At 34.1% G+C, this 24127-nt stretch overlaps 1 protein-coding gene across 2 annotated transcripts in view; it reads left to right on the top strand.

The window, feature by feature from the left end:
• The first annotated feature begins 11655 nt into the window (after positions 1-11655).
• Positions 11656-24127, top strand: part of TECRL (trans-2,3-enoyl-CoA reductase like) — a 120233-nt gene continuing 107761 nt past the window's right edge. Inside the window, exon 1 of one of the 2 annotated variants that reach the window (XM_081505996.1) lies at positions 11656-12002. In XM_081505996.1, the coding sequence (XP_081362122.1) occupies positions 11724-12002 (279 nt within the window). In that variant the 5' untranslated portion in view covers positions 11656-11723. The remainder of the gene's footprint in view (positions 12003-24127) is intronic. The other variant, XM_081505910.1, reaches the window with a different exon arrangement.

Consider the following 24127-nt stretch of genomic DNA (forward strand, 5'->3'; position numbering starts at 1 on the left):
CTTTTCCAACGAGTCAGCTCTTCACATCAGGTGGCAGAGGTTCTGGAGCTTCAACTTCAGCATTAGTCCTTCCGATGAATATTCAGGGTTGATTTCCTTAAGGATTGACAAGTTGGATGTCCTGGCAGAGGGATTCTCAAGAGATTTCTCCAGCACCACAATTCAAAAACATCAATTCTTCAGCACTCGGCCTTCTTTATGGTCCAAGTCTCACATCCATACATGACTACTAAAAAAAAAAACATAGTTTTGACTATGTGGACCTTTGTTGGCAAAGTAATGTCTCTGCTTTTCCATATGCTGTCAAGGCTTGTCACTGCTTTCCTTTCATGGAGCAAGTGCCTTTTAATTTCATGGCTGCAGTCACCGTCCATGGTGATTTTGGAGCCCAAGAAAATAAAATCTGTCACTGTTTCTACTTTCTCTCCTTTCATTTGCCATGATGTGATGGGACCAGATGCCATGATCTTTGTTTTTTGAATGTTAAATTTCAAGCCAGCTTTTTCACTCTCCTCTTTCACTCTCATCACGAGGCTCTTTAACGCCTCTTCACTTTCTTCACTATGATAGTCATTAGAGTGCTATTATACATAGTTTCTGATATAACTGTGCTAAAAATTATCCAACTTAAAACATTATTTTTACAAATGTATTATTTAATACACAGTTCAATGTGTCTTCTGTTATCTCAAATCTATCTTATATAGCATTATACAAATTTCTACCTTATCCTGCAACCAACTGAGAAGTAAATATCAACTATTGTTCAGGTTTCTTTAGTCTTTCTTCATCTGAAATGGTTACTTAATCTTTCTTTTATAATGTAATTTTGAGGAATTTAGTTCAGATGTCCTGTTTATTTTTATTTGATATTTCTTTATGGTTAAAGTGAAAATTTATTTTTGGAAGGAATATTGTAGAATTAATACAGCCTTCTAAGTGTATCATATTAGGAGTTACAAGAGGCCAGTTTATCATATATTGTTTGGAATACTACCACTTTCCTTCTTTAATTTGTTATTGCTAACTGCTAAATCACCTCAGTCATGTCCAACTCTGTGCGACCCCATAGATGGCAGCCCAGCAGGCTCCGCCATCCCTGGGATTCTCCAGGCAAGAACACTGGAGTGGACTTCATAGATAAGTCAAAACTATGTAAATATCCTGTTTTATTGTCCATGGAATATTTTTACCAGAAAAAAATTTTAATATGATAGTAAAATAGTTTTTTTTTGTGATTCTCTTATTCCTTATTAGTTGATATTACTCTAAAGAATTACCATTCCTCACTATTTGTGTGATTGCATAGACAAGAGAGGAGATACAAAAAATTTCCTCAATTTTATGTCTTTCTAATATCTGATATTTCTTAGTTCATCTGTGGTTTGTAGATTCTACCAGGAGACAGACACTTCAGAGTTTGAGTATGACTAAACTTGACTAGATCTTTCTTTACTAATATTATCAAAGAAATATTCTGGCCTCACATGCAATCTAACCAAATACTAATATTCACTCTACTTATTAATATAAAACTGTATATTTTACCCATTGTTTTATACTGTCAAGCATAAGTTTTATATTGCCATTTATTTGTTCATTCATTAAATTTTATTCACCACCTGTCGTACTACACTAAGTATTGTGCTATATTCTTCTAAAAACAGATTATCTAAGATAAATACTGATATTTAAAGAAAATTTAATTCCTTTAGAAAAACTGCATAATGTTATGCTGTATTCAATCACTCAGTCATGTACAATCTGTGACCCTTTGGACTGTAGCCTGCTCCTCTGGCCATGGAATTTTTCAGGCAAGAACACTGGCATGCATTGCATGCCCTCCTCCAGAGGATCTTCCTGACCCAAGGTTCTAAACCCCCATCTCCTGTGTCTCCTGCACTGCAGGCAAATTCTTTACCATTGAGCCATTGGAAAAACTCACTCCAAACTGCATAATATACCACATCAAATGACAAATAACATGACTTTGAGTATTGTGTACTTTAATGTCCTTACAGAGTAAATAGAAGGATTCTGTGATGTCCTATTTCAATTCTTATGAGAATTGTGCAACTCTGGGTATCACTATGGCACAAGTAATTCCAGAATGTCTAGGATGTAGAAATGGCAGGAAAATTGACTCACAGGGAAAAGTTATAGTGAATAAGAGTCAGAGAAGCATAAGCATATGTATCTGTAGAGGGACAAGTATGTTTGTTATTTGATTAAGGACAAATTCCCCAAAGAGCAACACCAATTGCTGTGTCATCTCTCTCTCTCACAAACACACACACACACACACATTCGCATGCTCATTTGTAAGCACAACTATACTCACACACACAGAGGTTATTGTGTGTTTGCTATTGAAAAATAAGCAGCTATCATTTTGCAATCACAATGATACTTTGATAGTGTATACATATATAGATGTTGTATGATTTTAATTCTGTGATGATAAATAATAGATCCCTACATATGCATTTAGTTCTGTATGTGTGTGTATGCAGCCATAAGAGGTGATGCTGGAAAGTTATTAAGAACTTATAGCGATTTGTGATTAGTTATGCCACTTTTTGCCTTTATCACTTTGGTGAAGTTACTTAAACTCTCTGTGCCTCAGTTTCTGCATCTATAATAAAAACTATCTTATACAGCTATGTGGATAGGCACTGAGTACATTGCATGAACCATGATAAGCCTCACATGGTCACTGACTATTACTCTGTGAATACCAATTACTTCACTACAGATACAACTTCTGCTGTTTTCTAAGTAGATTAAACTATGTAAATCTTGTGGCATAAAGTGTTCAAAAATGAAAACATTAAACTCTAGATAATTCTAAGACAAGATAATATTTCAAATAGTGCTAGTCAACATCTTTTTATCCAGATGAAAATGTACCTCAACCATCTCAGTTCATATTACTTAAATTATTTGCCATGTGCATGACAAACCTAAATAATAGTAATATTATTGATTTTTAAATTATGAGGATGAAGAGTTAATATCCTCAGTCTGTTGGTACTGTCTTATTCTTATCTCTCTGATGTTTTTAAGGTTTTTTTGAAAATCTATGAACCAAAAAATGTACTGGCTTCAATTTTCCAAGCCCAATGACAAAAGAAGCTGTACATAATAAAAAATGAACATGCTAAGTTCTTATTTCTCAAATGAAACTTTAGTTTTTTGTTTGACTATGATTTCCTCACAGTTTTCCAGAGCAGGGATAAAACTGCAAAGAAAGTATATGAGTTTGTTGCTAAATATATAGATCCCAAAATATTCAGATTTTTTTTTTCAAGTTTTTCTTTCAAAGTTGAGAGAGGAACTCTATAGTCCACACTATTCTTGGCAAGAAATCCCTGAAAGAGGAGAAACAGGCATGGCCTGAGCTCCCAAAATAAAGGACAGCACTTGCCAGCACCCATCAGAGGACAACTGCAATCATGTGGCCAGCTTTAGGAAGGGCAGGCCTGAATGTCTGGAAACTCTCCAGGGTGGAATCAGAGAACACAGAAGAGGGCACAGCCAACTGCTCTAGTGAAAACACAGTGTGCAATCACGGAAAAATGAAGCATATAGAGCTGAGTTATATACTGGATTGAATGGTTTGTGAGGACTTTGTAATTTCTATAAATGGTTCAAAGAAAACCTTTTGGTAAATATTCAACTAAAAATTCAAAAAAGACAAGATAAACAGAAATATATAGTCTGCTTGAAACTGAATATGAATTAAGTTCTGTCACCCACTTTTTACTTTTCTTTTCCTATGGATATTTTATTTTATTTTATTTTTTTTCCTATGGATATTTTAATTTTACAAGTCACTTGAACCTTGTACACACAAAATGAGACCATGTTTTCCTCAATTAAAAAAAAATGGTTATATCTCAGTACAACTGATTTGCTTTTCAGGAAACCATTTAATTTCACCATAGTCAGTGAAATACAGTACGGAGTCTCCCACTCCAGTTTAATTTATTAATTAATGTATTGAATTATACAGTTCATTTTTACTAACATTACTCTAATGGTACAGTAACCTTGTTAAGGAAAGACAACTATATAGGTCTTATTTCTACTTTTTTATTATGATTGGCTTTAAATAGGAAAAATATTTAAATATTACCCAGAAATTATAGTTAGAAGGATCATTAGATATCATGCTAAGAATGTGTTCATACAACTAGTAGTAAGAGAGGTTACTCAGTTTATCCAGTATTATACAGCACACATTGTCAGAGTAGACCAAGAGTCTGCATCTCCAAACTTAACTCCAGAGTTCTTTCCCCTACATTTCAGCTATAGCATTTTTTAATAGAAAAACTATTATTTCTCTATAATCTGGACAGAATTATTTATTCATCATTATTTCTAATTGACCAACTATCCTAATTTGTTGGTAAAAAATGTAAAACAAACTTTGTCATGGTAAGAACACTTGTTTCCTCCTTTTAATCCTTTTCTCTATTACAAGTAATTTATGTCATGTAACCAAAATAAATACTCAATAAATATATATGATTTTTCAATTATTACGTATTAGTTCAAATGTTAGCATAAGTGGTTTTAACCACTTAGTTTCAAGACTTTAAGAAGCTTGCATAGCAAATATAAAACATTCTTTTGGGAAAACTGATATTCTCTGGAGACTTAGAAAACAATTTATTTTCATATTGCTAAGTTCTTTCTGTCTGCCTTTAGCCTGCTGACTCAGAGCCCATTTCATAGTTCATTGGTATCACTAAAATTAAGAAAAGCAGAGAAAAATAAGACTATATAAACTTTATAGGGAAAAAGGATAATAAATATACTTCTGAATATTTTAGGGAGTCAATAGCACTAGGTTAGAAATCTATACAGCCATCAGTGTAGTAATGATAAATAAATTTCATTTTCCAATGATTATAGCCATCTAGATTTAGAAAAGTAGAGAAGAGGAATAATCTGAATGTTTAATTAGGGTGATGGTGTAACAAAAATTAAAGATCTGAATTTTGGGAGGCATAAATCTGATTTTGGAGACCAACACTGAGAAAATATGTTGTATGTGTCTATTGAATGCCCTCCAAATTTTTCAGGAACTTCTAATATTTAATTTATATATAGCGTCTTATTGTATTTCATGTCTTGTGAAATCCATAATGTTATCAAAATGGGACAGATAATGGAAAGCTTGATATTACATGGCTATTTAATAAGGAACTTCTTGAACCCATACTATTTGCACTAAAAAAGTGTTATTTTCTAGACATATATTACTTGCTTGTATATGTTCCCAGGTCCAATAATAGTATGCCTTAATGCTTAATATTCTGTTCCCATCTTAACTTCCTAAACTCTAATTCTTTGGACCTAATATACAAGATTTTCTCATGAACATTGACCAAAAATATCCAGGACATGTGGGTTTGTCTTTGTCTTCTTATTTATTTCTCTTTGACCCACTTAACTCTGGGTTTAGTGTCTTCAAGGATTTACTCAGGTGACATTTAGTACAGATTAAAACCGTAGCTCTTATCCTGAAGTCCTTTCTATTATACTTGTGTGGGTCTATTTCTAGGACAAAACTTTCACAGGCACAACTTTACTTTCATGTATTTGCTTTGCACAATATGAAACTCAATAGGCAGGTTTTATATTTTGATAAGTTAACTATGAAAACTCTTTATTTTTATTATAAAAATGTGACAATTTAACCCATGGGAAAAATATTGTATTTTGTACTCTTGTCTGAACCCATAGTTTCTGTTTGTTAATAAAATGATTACACTGGGGAAAAAAAAATGACTACCTTATTGTGATATCATTGATTAGAATCTAAACTTAGAAAAAAATATTCACACGATGATTTATTCATTCAACAAACAGTGTTGAGTACTTACATATGCCAGTAATTATACTATGCCTTGAAGGTAGAGTGATGGACAAAATTAGATCTAATCTTTGCCTCATGAATTTTATGATCTGGTGGCTAAATGTCACAAACATGTATGGATGATTATAATTTCTATTACTTGATAAAGTATCAGCGAAAATGTAAATACAGTGACACTATTCTCCAGAAAAATAGCCAAGAACAATTTTTCATATGATGGGAATAATATCCTTTCTTTTTGCATTTTTGCCTTTGATTTAGAGTAAAAGTGCATCAATTCTGGAAATCCCTAATATTATAATCTTATGAGAATATTCATTGATAACATGCAAATGTTCTAATTTAGAAAATCCCCTATGACTTATTAAATCCCCATGCAGTTGTGGAAACACATGGAGTGCATGCTGTGTGCTCAGTCATTCAGTCATGTCAACTTTTTCCAACCCTGTGGACGAAAGCCTGTCAGGCTCCTCTGTCCATGGGATTCTCCAGGCAAGAATACTGGAGTGGGCTGCCATTTCCTCCTCAAGGGTTCTTCCCGACCCAGGAATCGAATCCATGTCTCCTGCAGCTCCTGGCATTGGCAAGTGGATTCTTTACCGTTGAGCCACCAGGGAAGCTCCAATACATGGATTATCTATCATAAAAACTGAACTAAGAGGCAGAAGACTCAGAATATCCCTTGCAATACTGAAGAAGAAAAACAAAGTTAGATGGCTGAGATTACCAGACATCAAGTCTTATTATGAAACTACCATAATAAGGACAATGTGGTTTTGGCAAAAAGAATAGACAGATAGATCAATGGAACAGAACAGACAGTCTAGAAATAGATCCATATAAGTATAATCAACCATTTATAGGCAGACCAAAGGAGAAAGGACAGTCTTTCTACCAAATGGTGCTGAAGCAGCTAGATAACCACATGCAAAAAGAATATCTATTTACAGACCTTACACCTTTCACATAAATTAACTGAAAATAGATCATGGACATACACGTAAATTACAAAATCGTACAACTTATAGAAAATAACATCAGAAAAGCACAATCCATGAATGATGAAAAGATAATTTGAAATTCATTAAATTTTAAAACATTTGCTTTATAAAAAATACTCAAGAGAATTAGAAGACAAACCAAACATAAGAAAGTATTTGGAAAACACATATATGATAAAGGACTTATATTCAAGATATAAAAGGAACTCTCTAAACTCTACAGTAGGGGATAAAAATGCAATTACAAAATGGACAAGAGATCTGGGCAGGTAGTTCAGCAGAGATGTACAGGTGGGAAATAAGCATAAGAAAAGATGCTCTACATCATTTGTCATTAGAGAATTGCATATTTAAACATGAGATACTACATCACACTTATTAGGATGGCCAAATTCCAGAACAGTTATAACACCAAGCCTGTGGAGGATGTGGAACAACGGGAACTCTCATTCATTGCTAGTGGGAATGCAAAATGGTACACTTTGAAATGCAGTCTGACTGTTACAAAGACCTACTATTCAATTAAGCAATCACACTTTTAGTTCTTTACTGAAAAAAATTTAAAATTATACTCACACATAAACCTAAAACACAAATGTTCAAAGCAACATCAAAGATGTCCTTCAATAGATGAATGAATAAGCAAACTATGGTACAACATATAATGAGGTATTATTCAATGATTTCAAAAAAGCTCTAATTTTAAATGTGTATTGTTAATTTTAAAAAGTCCACCTGGAAACACTATATACTGTATGATTTCAACTAATGATATTCTAGAACAGATAAAACTGTGAAGACAGTAAAACAGATTAGTGGTTGCCAGGAATTCAGGAGGAGTTCAGAGTGGAATGGATATATAGAGCATAAGACATTTTCAGGTCAGTGAAACTATTTTGTATGATGTTATTATGGTGGATGCAGAATTTATTTGTTTGTCAAAACTCACAGAACTATAAAACACAAAGTCTAAACCCTAAAATAAAGGGTTGTCTTTAATTCATAAATATTTATCAATATTGGTTCATTAATTGTAACAAAGTTTCACACTAATGCAAGATATTAATAATAAAGTATATAGTATATAGGGAGGTAATGGAATAAATATATTTACTCAATTTTATGTGAACTAAAACTGCTATGTAAAATAACTCTATTTATTATTTAAAGTGATCTCTTAAGAAGTAGCACTTCAAATGGAAAATAAATTTAAATGATATGCCTTCTGTCAAAAAGAAATGAAAAATATGAGGGTAAAGAACAATGATACAATAAGGCCTCCCTTCACATTTTACTATAAATAAATTCAATTGGAATAAAGATTCCTGTTTTACATGCATCATTTTATAATAGTTTTCCACTAAAAACATTTTCAAACTACTATCTATTTTAAAGTGGTATCCCAGGTCTAGTATTAAACCAGTAGTAATTAATGATGTTAGTTTCATTATGATCTATTTAGCAATAATCTTAAAAAAAACTTAGCAAATAGAAAACATTTTATTTTTAAAGCTACTTCAAAATACTAATGAAATAATAAATAGCCTAATATACAAAATGATTTTTTTTTCTTCAAAAACTTTTAATTTAGGTGACTGGCATAGACAAAAATCTGCAATTTTCTCCCTTATAAATAATGCCATTTACATCCATTTTTTTCTTTCTTCAATTTTTTTTTTTTTTACATATGTGGGTATGCTTTAGTTGGTACTTTTTATTTTAGAATAACTTTAGAAAAACATTGAAAATAATTTTTTCATGTGTATTTTTTTATCTAGTTACCCTAATTTCAACATCTTTCATAATCGTATTTATCAAAACTCAGATATTGATATTGGTACTACATAATTAGTTAAATTTCAGATGCTATTCTCATATATTTTCTCTTTTAGAAAACAATCAATATATACTACATTGCATTTTCTATTTGTGTCTTTATATGGTCTCTCTTGATCTGTCACTTTATCTCAATTGCTTCCTTGTTTTTCAAATTTTTAACAGTTTGAAAGACTATTAGGTATTTTTGTAGAATGTCCCTCAATTTGTGTTTGTTAGCTGTTTTCTCAGGGTTAGACTTACGCAATGAACTTTTGGAGGAATACCACAGAGCTGATGTGCCCTCATCTCATGATATCCGTCAGTATGTAATATCAGCATGACTCTTCATGGTGATATTAGACTTGATCTCTAGGTTAAAATATGTCTCCTTGCCTGTTTCTTTACTCACTGTAAAGCTTCCATTTTCTGCTTCCATTCATTGTGTTACTTAAGTGAAACTTACACTCATGTGGAGATTATCTGCATATACAATTTGGAATTCTTATATAGGAAAATTTCATCCCTTGCCCCCATTTATTTATTTATTTATTACTTATTCCATCACATATTTATAGCAGTATGGACTCATAGATATTTACAAAGTTCTTTGAGTCAGAATATATTATCATCACTATTTATGTTTTTGAATTATTTCAGTGTTGGCAATGGGAGCTCTTTCAGTTTGGCACCTGTGTCCTTTGGCTATTCCTTTTTTTTTGTTTTTAATTGAAGCTATCTCTGAAGATTATATTATATGGGTTGCAGAATTATGTTACTTTGGTATAATGCACTAATAGTTCACCTCACCAAGTAATTAATTTACATCCTTCTGCCTACACCTTCAAGATACACTTATTGATCAATTATTTATTAGTTGATTCTTTAATACATGTGTATGGGGCACCTACTGTGTGCTAGACCCTCCTCTGAGAACTGTGGGTAGTTTAGGGAATGGCATCAGAGATATGACAAAATGCTGATGATGCAGAGCCTTGTAGACCTTTTCAGAAAACTTTGGCTTTTTAATTATATATGAATAAAATATGAATCCTCAGGAGTGTGTTGAGAAGTTAATCACATTGCTTGTTTTAATATAAAGGCCGATCATTTCAGCAGCTGCATTAAAAAGAAACTATAGATTGACCAATGTTCACATAGGGAGACAAGTTTGGAAAAGCAATACAGGTGAAATGATACTCTGAAGTTAGCTGTGGGATGGTGTTAAGACTGTGTTCTGGATTTTTGACGGATGAAATTAAAAGACACTTACTCCTTGGAAGAAAAGTTATGACCAACCTAGACAGCATATTAAAAAGCAGAGACATTACTTTTCCAACCAAAGTCCGTCTAGTCAAGCCTATGGTTTTTCCAGCGGTCATGTATGGATGTGAGAGTTGGACTATAAAGAAAGCTGAGCGCCGAAGAATTGATGCTTTTGAACTATGGTGTTAGAGAAGACTCTTGAGAGTCCCTTGGACTGCAAGGAGATCCAACCAGTCCATCCTAAAGGAAATCAGTCCTGGGCGTTCATTGGAAGGACTGATGTTGAAGCTGAAACTCCAATACTTTGGCCAACTGATGTGGAGAGCTGACTCATTGGAAAAGACCTTGATGCTGGGAAAGATTGAGGGCAGGAGGAGAAGGGGATGACGGAGGATGAGATGGCTGGATGGCATCACCGACTCAATGGACATGGGTTTGGGTGGACTCAGGGAGTTGGTGATGGATAGGGAGGCCTGGCGTGCTGCGGTTAATGGGGTCGCAAAGAGTCGGACGTGACTGAGTGACTGAACTGAACTGAACTGAGATCTGAGGTGTGGGAGAAAGGGAAATGTTAAGGATAATCCCAAGTTTAAAGTGCTGAACAACTAGAGTGATAAAACTGACAGTGTGTGTGTGTGTGCACGCGCAAACATATATGCACATACATCCCTGACTTCTAGTGTTTAATAATAAATATTAAGTGGAATTGTGGTCTAGAGTATGAAAACAATTACTGAACAATGTGTACCTGAATCTCTGGCACACAATGCGTAGTCCAAAATGTTTTAATTGCATTATTTTATTTACAAAATTAAAGATTAATTCACTTATATAGATACATAGATTTCCCCTCTACTATTGTAACTATTTTCTTTTTCATGTTTTCATTGAAAATAATATCCTAGAATATATTCCTGTAACATTCCTTTGAATCAGTAACACTATAATTTGGATTTTTGTTATTCTTTCACCCGCTTTACAGGTTTAGAGTACTTGGAGTCTTTCACAAACCTCTCTTTCCAGGTTGTTTTTTACTTTTCATTGTTCATTCTGAGCTTATTTGAATTTGCCATAACCTAGTTTTATGATACTTGTGATGTTTAGTACTGATTTTGCACATGTAATTAATGATTTCCCTGTGATATAATGTGTGTAAATGTGTTAAAATAAGGTTTTCTTCCTTTTCCTTAAATTATTAAGTTCTTCTCTATATATCCCAATCACATAGATGACTTGTTGTTTTTCTGTTCTCCATATGGAATGAAGAATTTATCCATTTTCTATCAGATGTATATGTGAGTATTCAAAATGTGGCACAAATCTTTATTCTAGAAAGTATTTAGAAAAAAAATCTGTTTATGTAATAATGTGCTAAGTATTATAAAATTTAACTATAAGATAGTAGTATGATAATTTTTAGTACATCTGCATATGAATGCATGAATTCATGTGTTTGAAGATCAGTGCATCCAGAATCCAGAGATAATAAAAACTCTTGTCTATCCCTTTCTTGCTTTGGAATTTCAGATACTACTGGCCATATTAAGAACCTGAGATAAAAGGAGAAAGCAAGAAATAATTTGAACGCTAGTAATCTACACTGCAGCAATTCACAATAGTGTGTTATATATAGAAAGAGATCAGTCATTGTTTTCAAGGCTGCTAAATAAAACTGAACTCTTGGAATGGCATGCCACTTGACCTTTCCAGGTTTCACCAGCAGTATTTAACTTGTTCGAAGGGAGCACACTTGCATGTGTCTCCTGTTGACAAGACAGCTTCTCCTGGTAGTTGACAGAATGTTCAAAAGGCACAAGTCTCTTGCTTCAGAACGCAGGAGAGAGTTGATTTCTCCAGGAGCTACACGGTCCATACTGAAGAATGAGATGAGAAGTTTTCATTTTTTGTCACAATTTATACTCTCAGCAGGCCCTCTAAGATCAACGGCGGCAGTTAAACATTCAAAAACTACTCATTTTGAGATTGAAATACTTGATGCTCAAACCAAAAAGCAGATATGTATTGTGGACAAGGTGAGTTTTATTTATTTATTTGCACTTCTCTTTTCTGCCTCAAAGATCATTGATCACTGATTGATGCTGAAAAAGACTATACCAAAATATATTTTGGGGTTTTCATACTAATTTTATGATGAGTAGGATGGATACTCTAGCATATACTTCAAAGTATGCTTTGCATACTTTGTTTCTGTAAAAGATATCTGCTGCATCTTTCATATTCAATTTAAAGGACAGCTAATAATTATTAGATTCCGGTTTTCTTCCTAACATTGGGGCGATTGTCAGCAGGTAAAATTTCAGTGCTCACCTTCTCAGCCTACATGACCTTTGCCTAGGTTTTTCTCTTCATGCACTTCCTTGCATATTCAAATTTCCATAGTTTTAATAGTGCTTGTAGAAAACAGCAGGCAAAAGGCACTAAAGTTATTAAAATAGTATTTAGCATATGGGATAAAATCTAGCCATTTGAAAATTATTTAGAATTGATTTAATTGCCTACAGTGGTACAGTGTTTAGGAACTTAAATTACTGTTTAAAACTACAGAGTCTGAGTTCCTAAGCAGAATGTCTTGCTTAATATATCATTTTTCTACACTCATATCACTGGTGTTTCACTAAGGAAAGATAAGATATATACTTCCTAGGTTAGAAAAATAACACACAAATATATATATGCATTGTAGGTAGACGTGTATGTGCAAACTTCCAATCATCTTCAGTTTTTCTAAAGTTTGAAAGAAATATGAGTACTTCAATTTATTATGGGAAAGACTGATATTTTAATAAAACATTTCTTTAATTTGCTCTAAAGACATGTTGAATAAGTTTTTTGCTATTGTTCTAAAATTAAAATTCAATCACTGATTCCATTTATCTATGCTCTAGCTATGTTTCCAGATAAGAGGAAAGGAGAAGAAACTACTTTCTTTTAACTGCCAAGAAGATAATATATACCTTCTTATTTAGTAATTAAACACTGTGACCAGTATATTAGTTGGAAAATACTTCTATTTACAGGTGGAAATGAAAGAGAGAACTTTTACAAGTTCATGCAGGTCATATGTGGAATGTATGAAATTCAAAACCTTTACTTCGGAACTCTAAATCATATTCTTTCTCTATAGTACCACTAGAGTCATGTATAAAGAGTAAATATGCATTATGTATAATATATTTGTAACTTACAAACTTCAGACATGTTACAGTTTAGGTATCTCAGTAAAATGTTTGATTTTTTATATCATACAGTAGTAGGATATATTTTGAAAATAAAATTACTATCCAGAAGTTGTTGATGTTTGTAGGTTCTCACTACTGAAAATTGAAAACTTACAAGGAAAATATAATGAAATTAAGGTGGAATAAAACAATAAATGGAATAAATATTATATTGGCCAAGGATTTCCAAAGACCACAATTCTAAAATGAGATGCTATTGTGTCTTTTCTGATATGTGTTTAAACTTTGACATGAAATTCATTTGAAAGTAATGAGAAAATGTTGAGCTCCTAATTATTTCCCTACTAATTTAAATTTCCTGTTATTGAGATTTTTAAGACACAGGGCTTTGCATTTTTAGGTATTAATTAAACTGCACAAAATTTAAGCATACAGAAAACCAGTATTCTTTTCAGATAAGGATTTGTTTTCAAAATCTCACATTTGAACTCTAAGAGACCCAGTAATTGCATCTACAGTGGCAAATCTTTAGGGAAACTCAGTAGGCTAGCTACAGGATTAATTTGGGATTCCTCACAGTCTTTATTGCACAATCAACACCATCTGATGTGTAACTTGCTGCATCTAAATCTTTGACTTGTCAGTACAATGGGTTTTGTTTTGTCTTGTTTTAGTTTTGCAATTTGGTAAACTGTCTCATAATGATGGCAAGACATATAAAAGAAAAAATCTGGATTAGTTTGCTAGTTTGCTTAATGATTGTAAACATGAAAAAATAGTGTTTGTTGTCTAACACAGTTTTTTCTTAAACAAATAAACAGCTACATTAATAGTAGGTCATGTTAATTGCCTCTCACTCTACTTGGCTCTACCTAGTATATAAAAGTCGTGTTACTTGAAGTTGGTCTCTGTCTTTCAGTAACAGAAATAAAAGTTATAAAGTAGTAAAAGTTAAAGGTCATATATTTTGGAACTAAGTATATTCAGACCAAATACCTACTACATCAGTCATATCTATCAAACACTCAGGAAAATCATTGAAGCGCTGATCACCAGGACTCTTATTTAGAATATAGGTTAATAAAATCTATTTTATAAGCCTATGGTGAAGAGTAAGAATAAGATATGTAACACATTTAGCATAGTGTCTTGGACATAATAGGGAAAAACGATGTTTTTTAGCTTAATAATCATTTGGAGGGAGAAATTTAATATGCATATAAATCGAAGAAAAAATAAGTTATGAAACACTTGAAAGTTACCTATTGACATGATTTGTTATAATACACTATAAATGAATTTTCAAATATGCATAGGATGTATGTGTTTTAGTAATATGTGCTGAACTCTAGTAGAAATTTTGTTTGCATCTAGAAATTACTTTAACTGAGGAATGGGCAAAATATTTGCTCAAGGTATTCATAAGACAAAAATATTAAAGGAATTCTTTGGATTAGAGAAAACATATTGAATCACATTCTTTTATTCACACATACAAACACAAACACCCCAGAAAACACAAATTCTTCTATTATCTTCTCCAGTTTCTATCTCATTTTTCTTATTACTTTCATCGTGGTCATGATGTCTGTCACATTTTCCTCTTTTCATTCTATTTTAAACCCACTGCATTCAGGCATTTGCCTCCATCACTTCTCAAAACATGAACTTGTTGAGGTTCACCAGTGAGGCAGTGATAAAATATCTCACTAAATCCAAAGGTCAATTCTCATGCTTTACTTATCAGTATACAGCCACCATTTGCCACTGTTAAGTACATCGTCCACCATAAAATATGTTTGCTACTTGAGTTCCAGGAAAACACTTGCATTTTTAAAAAACCAATGTCGCTGACTTCTTCCTTTTCTGTTGCTGCTTCTTTATTAGCTGATTTATTAGATGTGGACTGTCACCAACTCAGTCATCAGGAGTTTTCTCCATGTTTAACCATTTACTTAGGGAGTGCTATAGCTTTAAATATCATCTGCCTATTGATGACTCATAAACATGTAATCATAGCTTATCTTTTTCCCCTGAAATGCAAATCCATTTATCTTTGTGTCTTGATACGTATCTATGTATGTATGTCTCTATGTAGCTATGCATTCATCCATCTCTCTATCCAGCTATTTGGATCTTTACTAGGCATCTCAAACTGAAATATCTAAAACTGAGCATTTGGTCTTCCCTGAAAATTTTTCCACAGAGTTTTCCAAATCAACAAGTAGCAACTACTCCCTTCAAATAGGTCAAGCCAAATACTTAGAGGCATCATGACTCATCTCTTCATCTCACAGCCCACATAAAATCCATCTTCATCATGATACTTTCAAATATATCCAGACTGACAAATTTTCACCGCCTCTCCCACCAGCACTCCTGAATCTTTCCTCTGCTCTGTCCTTAGCACATTCAATGTATTCTCTACATAGCAACCAGAACTAGGCTGTTAAATCATGTCAGAGAACATCATTCTTCAGTCATAACTAGTCAATGTGCTCCTTTGGGTCTTTACTTCCCATCACTTTTTCCTTGGGGCCTTTCCTGACTACCTACTTAAAACTGCAAAATCTGCCATTGTTCTCTATTACCCTTCCCTATTCTACTTCTTTACTAAAACCTATTACTATTTAACATATTGTTTATTTTCCTTTTTTCATTTTGTTTATTACCTGGCCTAACCCTATTACGCTAGCTTCACAAAATCAAGTATTTGGGTTTTTTTTTTCACTCCTGTGTCTCTAACATTTAAAACAGTGCTTGGTCCAAATAAAGCACTTTATTCAATTATTTATTGAATAACTCAATGCCTGTTCAAGAGATATGTGGATTTGACAATGCACTCATGTTTAGCAGTGATAGTTTTGGGATGGAGGAGTATGATATTTGAAAATAGTGTTTTTTTACTATTTTCTAAATCTAATTTGGGCTTCTCTTGTAGCTCAGTTGGTAAAGAATCTGCCTGCAATGCAGGAGACCCTGGTTGAATTCCTGGGTCAGGAAGATTTGCTGGAGAAGGGACAGGCTACCCACTCCAGTATTCTTGGGCTTCCATTGTGGCTCAGCTGGTAAGGAATTCACCTACAATGTGGGAGACCTGGGTTCGATCCCTGGGTTGGGAAGATCCCCTGGAAAAGGGAAAGGCTACCCACTCCAGTATTCTGGCATGGAGAATTCCATGGACTGTACAGTCCACGGGATTGCAAAGAGTCAGACACGACTGATTAGGAAGCATTAGAATTAGAATTAGGAAGCATAGTCACAGGAACCCACCTATGCAGAATCAACTTCTAGAAGTCTGTATCACATTTTCATACTCCAAATAATAAGCATACTTACTTATACTATGCTATACCATCAGAGATGCCAATAGATATACAAGCATTTCCTGTCACTTTAATAGTAGAGAAAAAAAATAATGTACTCTAGAAAACTATTCATGAATGACATTTAAAAAAACTAATATACACTGTTGTAAATAATTAGCTAATTTATGTCTACACATTTCAATTTTCCAATTGTAGCACCATCTAAGAGAACTGTTTCTGTTTACAGTAAGGCTAAGATGTCATTTTTATCTCCTAATACATGAGGTCATGATACTCCATTTAGAAAGTAAACATAGATGATTAAGTTTTACAGGATGCCTCTAGAAATAAAATGGTTGAAAATTTACCCGATTCAGTCATTCTCTTACTCTGTATTTTGACATTTTATAGTATCACAACCAAGTATCTATCGATTCAAAAGATATGTATTGATATATTGTCCAAAATTCTATTAGCTTTTCAAGATAATGCATTAACACAAACAGATGCAATTCCTAATTTCATTGATTTTTTTCTCTCCTGTGGAAGATGAACACTGTAAAAGTAATTTTATGTGAAAAGATATATACAGTGTGAGAGGAAAAACAAGGTAATTTGGGGTGGTAAACATAAGAAGATTACTTGGTTTGTTGGACAGGAAAGTCTTCCTGGAGAAATGGTGTTTACATGTGGCCCAGAGAGTGAATAAGATGAGAAGTAGGAGGATAGGACGGACACTTAGGAGATAGAAACAACAATACATGCTGTTTGGTTGTCAAGAATGAGGGACAGGAAGGGTGTAGATATGATGTTAAAATGATGTTTGAGCAACTGAAGATCCTGAAGATGAAAATCCCATATGATAATACAGTGGAAGAGACAAATAGATTCAAGGGATTAGATCTGATGGAGTGCCTGAAGAATTATAGATGGAGGTTCATGACATTGTAGAGGAGGTAGTGATCAAGACCATAGCAAGAAAAAGAAATGCAAAAAGGCAAACTGGTTGTCTGAGGAGGCCTTACAAATACCTGAGAAAAGAAGAGACACTAAAGGCAAGGTGAAAAGGAAATATTTACCCATTTGAATGCAGAGTTCCAAAGAATAGCAAGGAGAGATAAGAAAGCCTTCCTCAGTAATCAATGCAAAGAAATGTAGGTAAACAAGAGAATGGGAAAGACTAGAGATCTCTTCAAGAAAATTAGAGATACCAAGGGAACATTTCATGCAAAGATGGGCTCAATAAAGGATAGAAATGGTAGGGACCTAACAGAAGCAGGAGATGTTAAGAAGAGGTGGCAAGAATACATAGAAGAACTGTACAAAAAAGATCTTCAGGACCCAGATAGTCATGATGGTGTGTTCACTCACCTAGAGCCAGACATCCTGGAATGTGAAGTCAAGTGGGCCTTAGGAAGCATCACTACAAACAAAGCTAGTGGAGGTGATGGAATTCCAGTTGAGCTATTTCAAATCCTGAAAGATGATACTGTGAAGGTGCTGCACTCAGTATGTCAGCAAATTTGCAAAACTCAGCAGTGGTCACAGGACTGGAAATAGTCAGTTTTCATTCCAATCCCAAAGAAAGGCAATGCCAAAGAATGCTCAGACTATCACACAATTGCACTAATCTCACACACTAGCAAAGTAATGCTCAAAATTCTCCAAGTCAGGCTTCAACAGTACTTTAACCAAGAACTTCCAGATGTTCAAGCTGAATTTAGAAAAGACAGAGGAACCAGAGATCAAATTGCCAACATCCGCTGGATCATCGAAAAGCAAGAAATTTCTAGAAAAACATCTACTCTGCTTTATTGATTACACTAAAGCCTTTGACTGTGTACATCACAACAAACTGCAGAAAATTCTTAAAGAGATGGGAATACCAGACCACTTTACCTGCCTCCTGAGGAATCTCTATGCAGGTCAAGAAGCAACAGTTAGAATCGGACATGGAACTACAGACTGGTTCCAAATAGAGAAAGGAGTATGTCAAGGCTGTATATTGTCACCCTGCTTATTTAACTTATATGCAGAGTACATCATAAGAACTGGTGGACTGGATGAAGCATGGACTGGATGAAGCACAGCTGGAATCAAGATCGTGGGAGAAACATCAATAAGCTCAGATATTCAGATGACACCACCCTTATGGTAGAAAGAAAAGAGGAACTAAAGAGTCTTTTGATAAAAGTGAAAGAGTAGAGTGAAAAAGCTGGCTTAAAACTCAACTTTCCAAAAAGAAAGATCGTGGCATCAAGTCCCATCACTTCATGGCAAGTGGCATCAAGTCCCATCACTTTATGGCAAATATATGGGGAAACAATGGACACAGTGATAGACTTTATTTTCTTGGGCTCCAAAATCACTGCAGATGGTGACTGCAGCCGTGAAATTAAAAGGCACTTGCTCCTTGGAAGAAAAACTCTGACCAGCCTACACAGGACATTAAAAAGCAGAGACATTACTTTGCTGACAAAGGTCCATCTAGTCCAAGTTAAAATTTTTCCAGTAGTCATGTATGGATGTGAGAGTTGTACTATAAAAAAGTCGAATACCGAAGAATTGATGCTTTTGAACTGTGGTGTTGGAGAAGACTTTTGAGAGTCCCTTGGACTGCAAGGAGATCCAACCAGTCAAATATAAAGGAAATCAGTCCTGGGTTTTCATTGAAATGACTCATCAGTTTGTACTTCCTGGGTGTCTTCAGTTTGCATTATAATGACTCATCAGCTGAAACTCCAATACTTTGGCTACCTGATGTGAAGAACTGACTCATTGGAAAAGACCCTGATGCTGGGAAAGATTGAACGCAGGAGGCGAAGGGGATGACAGAGGATGAGATGATTGGATGGCATCACCAACTGGATGGACATGAGTTTGAGCAGGCTCTGGGAGTTGGTGAGGGACAGGGAAGGCTGGTGGGCTGCAGTCCATGGGGCCGCAAAGAGTAGAACACAACTGAGAGATTGAACTGATTGAATGTTTATTGTGGACTTTTATGTTTGCTATTAGTTTGATTTCTTATTATTTTTCAGACAAGTAGAGAGTAAGGGAGGAAGCAAACACTCATGTTTGAACGTTTTAAACTGGAGATCTTTGTGAGATAACCAGTAAGCAGTTGTGTGTAAAGATGTAGAACTCAGGACAGTGGTCCAGATGAAATATATTAACTTGAGGATTAGAAACATACAGATAGTCTTTGCAGCCATTGGAGTAGAGAAGATAAAATTAAGAAAGAACAATGTTGTGATAGATTGGAAGGGAAAAGAATCAACTGTAGAAAACTAAGGAATTCCAAAATGTAAAGATTTTAAATAAAGAGATGAAGAAGATTTTAAATAAAGATATAAATAAAGAGAAGGCTCCAGAGATTTAGAAGAAATATGTCAAATGTTATATAACAAAATACTAACAAAAAACTGATTTGAGAAATGAGAGATCAGTAGAGTCAAATGCAGCTAAGAAAAACAGAGAAATACTGTAAGTATCTCTTATATTAAAGGTTGCAGCATTAATTGCTGAATTTAATGAGACTACTTTAGGTACAGTGATTTGGGGGGAATCTAGTCTGGAATGGGACTGCCAAGCAATGGATAATAAAAATTTGAGTTCCCTGAAAGGCCCTTCCTTTGTAGGTAGGCGGGGGCAGGGAGGATGTCTTGAAAAATGTACTTGTCCCAAACTCTATTCTTCAATTTTATACTCTTAGTTAGTTCAAGTCACAGACTTGGGATTATCTTCTACCTTTTCTTAATGATTCCAAGTTTCAATATTCTATACTACTCAGCTATCCCAAAAGAGTCTTGGAATTTGCATTGTTTCACTTTTGATAAAATTTGATTCATCTCCCTGGAGTGTACTGTCACAATCTTATGTCTAATTCACATTCATTCTTCATGGTCCAACTGAGATAACAACCATTTCATGTGCCAGTATTATATCCTGTAAGCGGATGTGTTCTTTGTCTCAGTAATAATTAGTTGAAATATCCATTATGTACATTATATAGTCAAGTAGTTGGAACTGAGCATTTATACCTATCTTAACAATTTGAAAAATTAATTTTGTGCTTGTTCAAATAATCTTTCTGAAATGAGGATTGTATATGGTATATTGGTATTTAATTTTATAGCAACTATTTTCACTGTATTTTACAAATGCGTTAGTCCATAACAAAGTAGAAATTTTTCAGAAGCGATACTTTATCCTACATAGTTTGGGAAGTACTAAACAAGATGACATGAAAATGACCGTTTCAACACTGCCATCATTCAAGCAGATCAAATGACCTAAATGCTATTTTACAATATATGTATCTTGAATGCACAATTAGAACATGCCATATTCAGGTTCTTCTTGGATTTCTTTCTAAAGATCACATTTTCATGAAAGGCAAAGTAGAATAATAACTCTCAAAGGTTGTGTTGTAAATATAGAACAAAACTTATGGCTAAAATGATAAATTTTTAGCCAAATACAAGTAAATGAATCTTGTTTCTCTTAGAAATTTAAAGATGAGGTGAAAAAAGAAATGGCAACAATTTATGGAAGAAAATTTGGAGAATTATATTGTGCAATTAAAATAGAACCTATTTCCTATTAATTCAAGACTGAATGAAGAAAGTTAATAGTTGGAATCATATGTTTAATAAGAGAGACAACATTTTCTTCACAGAACATAGCTGTGAAATGGTGACTATATTTTAGCAAGATGTGTAAAGGTGAGAGGGTTATAGCTGCTTTGCTATTCAAATTAGACAAAGTTACTTTATGAGTGGTTACGATATTTTAGGTTAGTTACATGGGGTTGAAAATTAAACACATTTCTTTACTCTGATATGCATGAGAGAGATTAGACATTTTAAAACAAATTGTGATATGGCAAAAAACATAGGAGAATTTAGCCCAAATTATACTAAGAAAGCTGAGAAAAGAATATGTATCATCTGAGGGATGTTTAGGCATGAGGATGAGAAAACTAAATTCATTGGAAAGAGGGACTCAAAACTATTTTTTTTAAATATGTATAGTATAATACATTCCCGTATGTAGGGTAGAAAGAACATCCTCTCAGAAGAATAGTTAGCATAACAAAGGCAAAGAGACAGAAAAGTAATAAGCAAGGTTTCTGGCCCTATGTCATAAGTTCATGGTGTGATGCTACAGAAAGGAGTGAACTGAGAAGAAACAGTTGATGGTATGGGGGGGACTGATTGCATGGGTGGGGGCCTGCATGCGTCGCAAGGCCTCTGGACTTCTTATTCTCTTTCAAACCAGAGGGATAATGTTTTCAGATCTGCCAACTGGAAAATTAAATCCGGCAACCTTGTGAAAGATAGAATGAATAGTGGAAAGACTGAAAACAGAGAGTGCAGTAAAACTGAGAAGTAAATCTTTTCTCAACCTGTTCAGGACCAATATGGGAGACAACTTGGCATCAGGGGATCTGCTTAGGCTTTGAGGATACTCAGCCACCTCTCACACATAACTGGCTTGTGAAATTGGGCAATGGCCTTGTTTGTTTTCCCTTATACTTAACTGACACAAGTTATCTGATTGGAGTCACCTGAACATACACCACCTTCCATGAGGAATTTGCAGAAGGAAATAGCTATGGCTCAGTGCCTTGAATAAAGTAGGACAGAGCTAACAAAATTTACAAATTTAGTAGTACTATGAGAATTCTCAAATCAGTTAAATATACTAAAACCCATAAAATAAAGGAAGGCTTAACAACAGGTTTATATTGTAAGAAAAGTATTAAGTTATTTTTTCTCATATGTGTGTGTATTCCCCAAGTTTGAGGAATAAGTATAAAACAATTTAAATAAATATAAATCATTGGACACATCTTTAGCCTTTAAGCAATATATATATATACACACACACACATTATATATACACATATATATATCTGTATATATACACATATATATATTTCTAATTTATTCTTTACTGAATACCATTCATTAACAAAATACAATAATTAGGCAGTGAACATACAGTAGTTTCTATCAAATGTAGTACAGTCCACGCAGGTTAGACAAATATATGAACCCAGTTTCAATAGAATAGAATGTGATATTACAAGTGAAAGGAATATATTATTATCATTTTATTCCAGTTTAATGTTGTTTCACTGGGATTTTACTGTTTGGATTTGTAATGAATTAAGGCAATCTCTCTAGACGTAAATATGTTATGAATTTGTCAAATTAACACTAGTTATGTGGAGCACATGGTTCCAGATGGTAAGTTGAGATTCAACAGACCAGGAGGGAAACTGAAATAGAGTTTAGTATTCACAAGCCCTTGAAGAAGTATCCAGCAGGCCTCAAGGGACTACACTGCAGAGTACAAGGAGAGAGAGACAGGACCCAGGCACATGCCTTCATTATGGTCCATGAATGGAGTAATTTGGGGTTTTTGCGCTAAAGCCAGATTAGTCAATTCAAACCAAAATAGTGGGGCTTTGGAAAAACCTGTGGGGAAGTTATCCAAGGAGCACATGAGGAGGGCTTAGCAGGTAGGTGAGATTGTGATCAGAGGAGCTGTGGGGAAGTCACATCAGAAACTTAAAACTTACTTGTGACTTTGAGGGCTGTTATTGAGGGCATCCGAATGCTTGACGGGTAAGTTTAAGGTTACTGCAGTCTGGTTGGTCAAACAATATACAAGACCAGGCAGCAAAACCATGGAATGATTTAGCTAAAGTCAACAAAACCTGAAATGTACATGCTGTAGTAATTATCAGAAAGCTCACAGTGAAGCAATTTTTGGTTCTTTCATATTCTAACAGTTCAAACAAAATAGATAAAGCTTGTGCTTACAAAATGTATTTCTGGGAAATATTTTTGGTGTGACATTTTTAGGCTTTTATTTTTTTTTTTCAAAGAAATTAAAGGAAATTGTATTTTAAGTACATACCTTGTCCAGATTAACATTTTATTGTACTTTTTAGTAGCTGAAAAATAACTGTCAAACTCGTTAATTGACTTGTTGCTGTGATCTTAGTGTTACTTAAATATAACAGATTTAATTGTTCCTTTTACTGACCTCAGTGCTCAAAGTTATCTAGTGACAACTTTTTTTTAAATTTATTTATTTTAATTGGAGGCTATTTACTGTACAATATTGTAGTGGTTTTTTACCATATATTGACATGAATCAGCCATGGGTTTGCATGTATTCCCCATCCTGAATCCCCTCCTTCCACATCCCTCCCCATCACATCCCTCTGGGTCATCCCAGTACACCAGCCCTGAGCACCCTATCTCATGCATTGAACCTGGACCGGCGATTTGTTTCACATATGATAACATACATGTTTCAATGCTATGCTCTCAGATCATCCCACCCTTGCCTTCTCCCACAGAGTCCAAAAGACTGTTCTATACATCTGCGTCTCTTTTGCTGTCTCGCATATAGGGTTATCGTTATCATCTTTCTAAATTCCATATATATATGCATCAGTATACTATATTGATGTTTTTCTTTCTGGCTTACTTCACTCTGTATAATAGGCTCCAGTTTCATCCACCTCATTAAAACTGATTCAAAGGTATTCTTTTTAATGGCTGAGTAATATTCCATTGTGTATATGTACCACAACAGTCTCCTGATGGATATCTAGGTTGCTTTCAAGTC

Source organism: Giraffa tippelskirchi, chromosome 1 (assembly GCF_054371585.1).
Source record: "Giraffa tippelskirchi isolate mGirTip1 chromosome 1, T2T-mGirTip1v1.2.pri, whole genome shotgun sequence".
NCBI classification, from domain to species: Eukaryota; Metazoa; Chordata; class Mammalia; order Artiodactyla; family Giraffidae; genus Giraffa; species Giraffa tippelskirchi.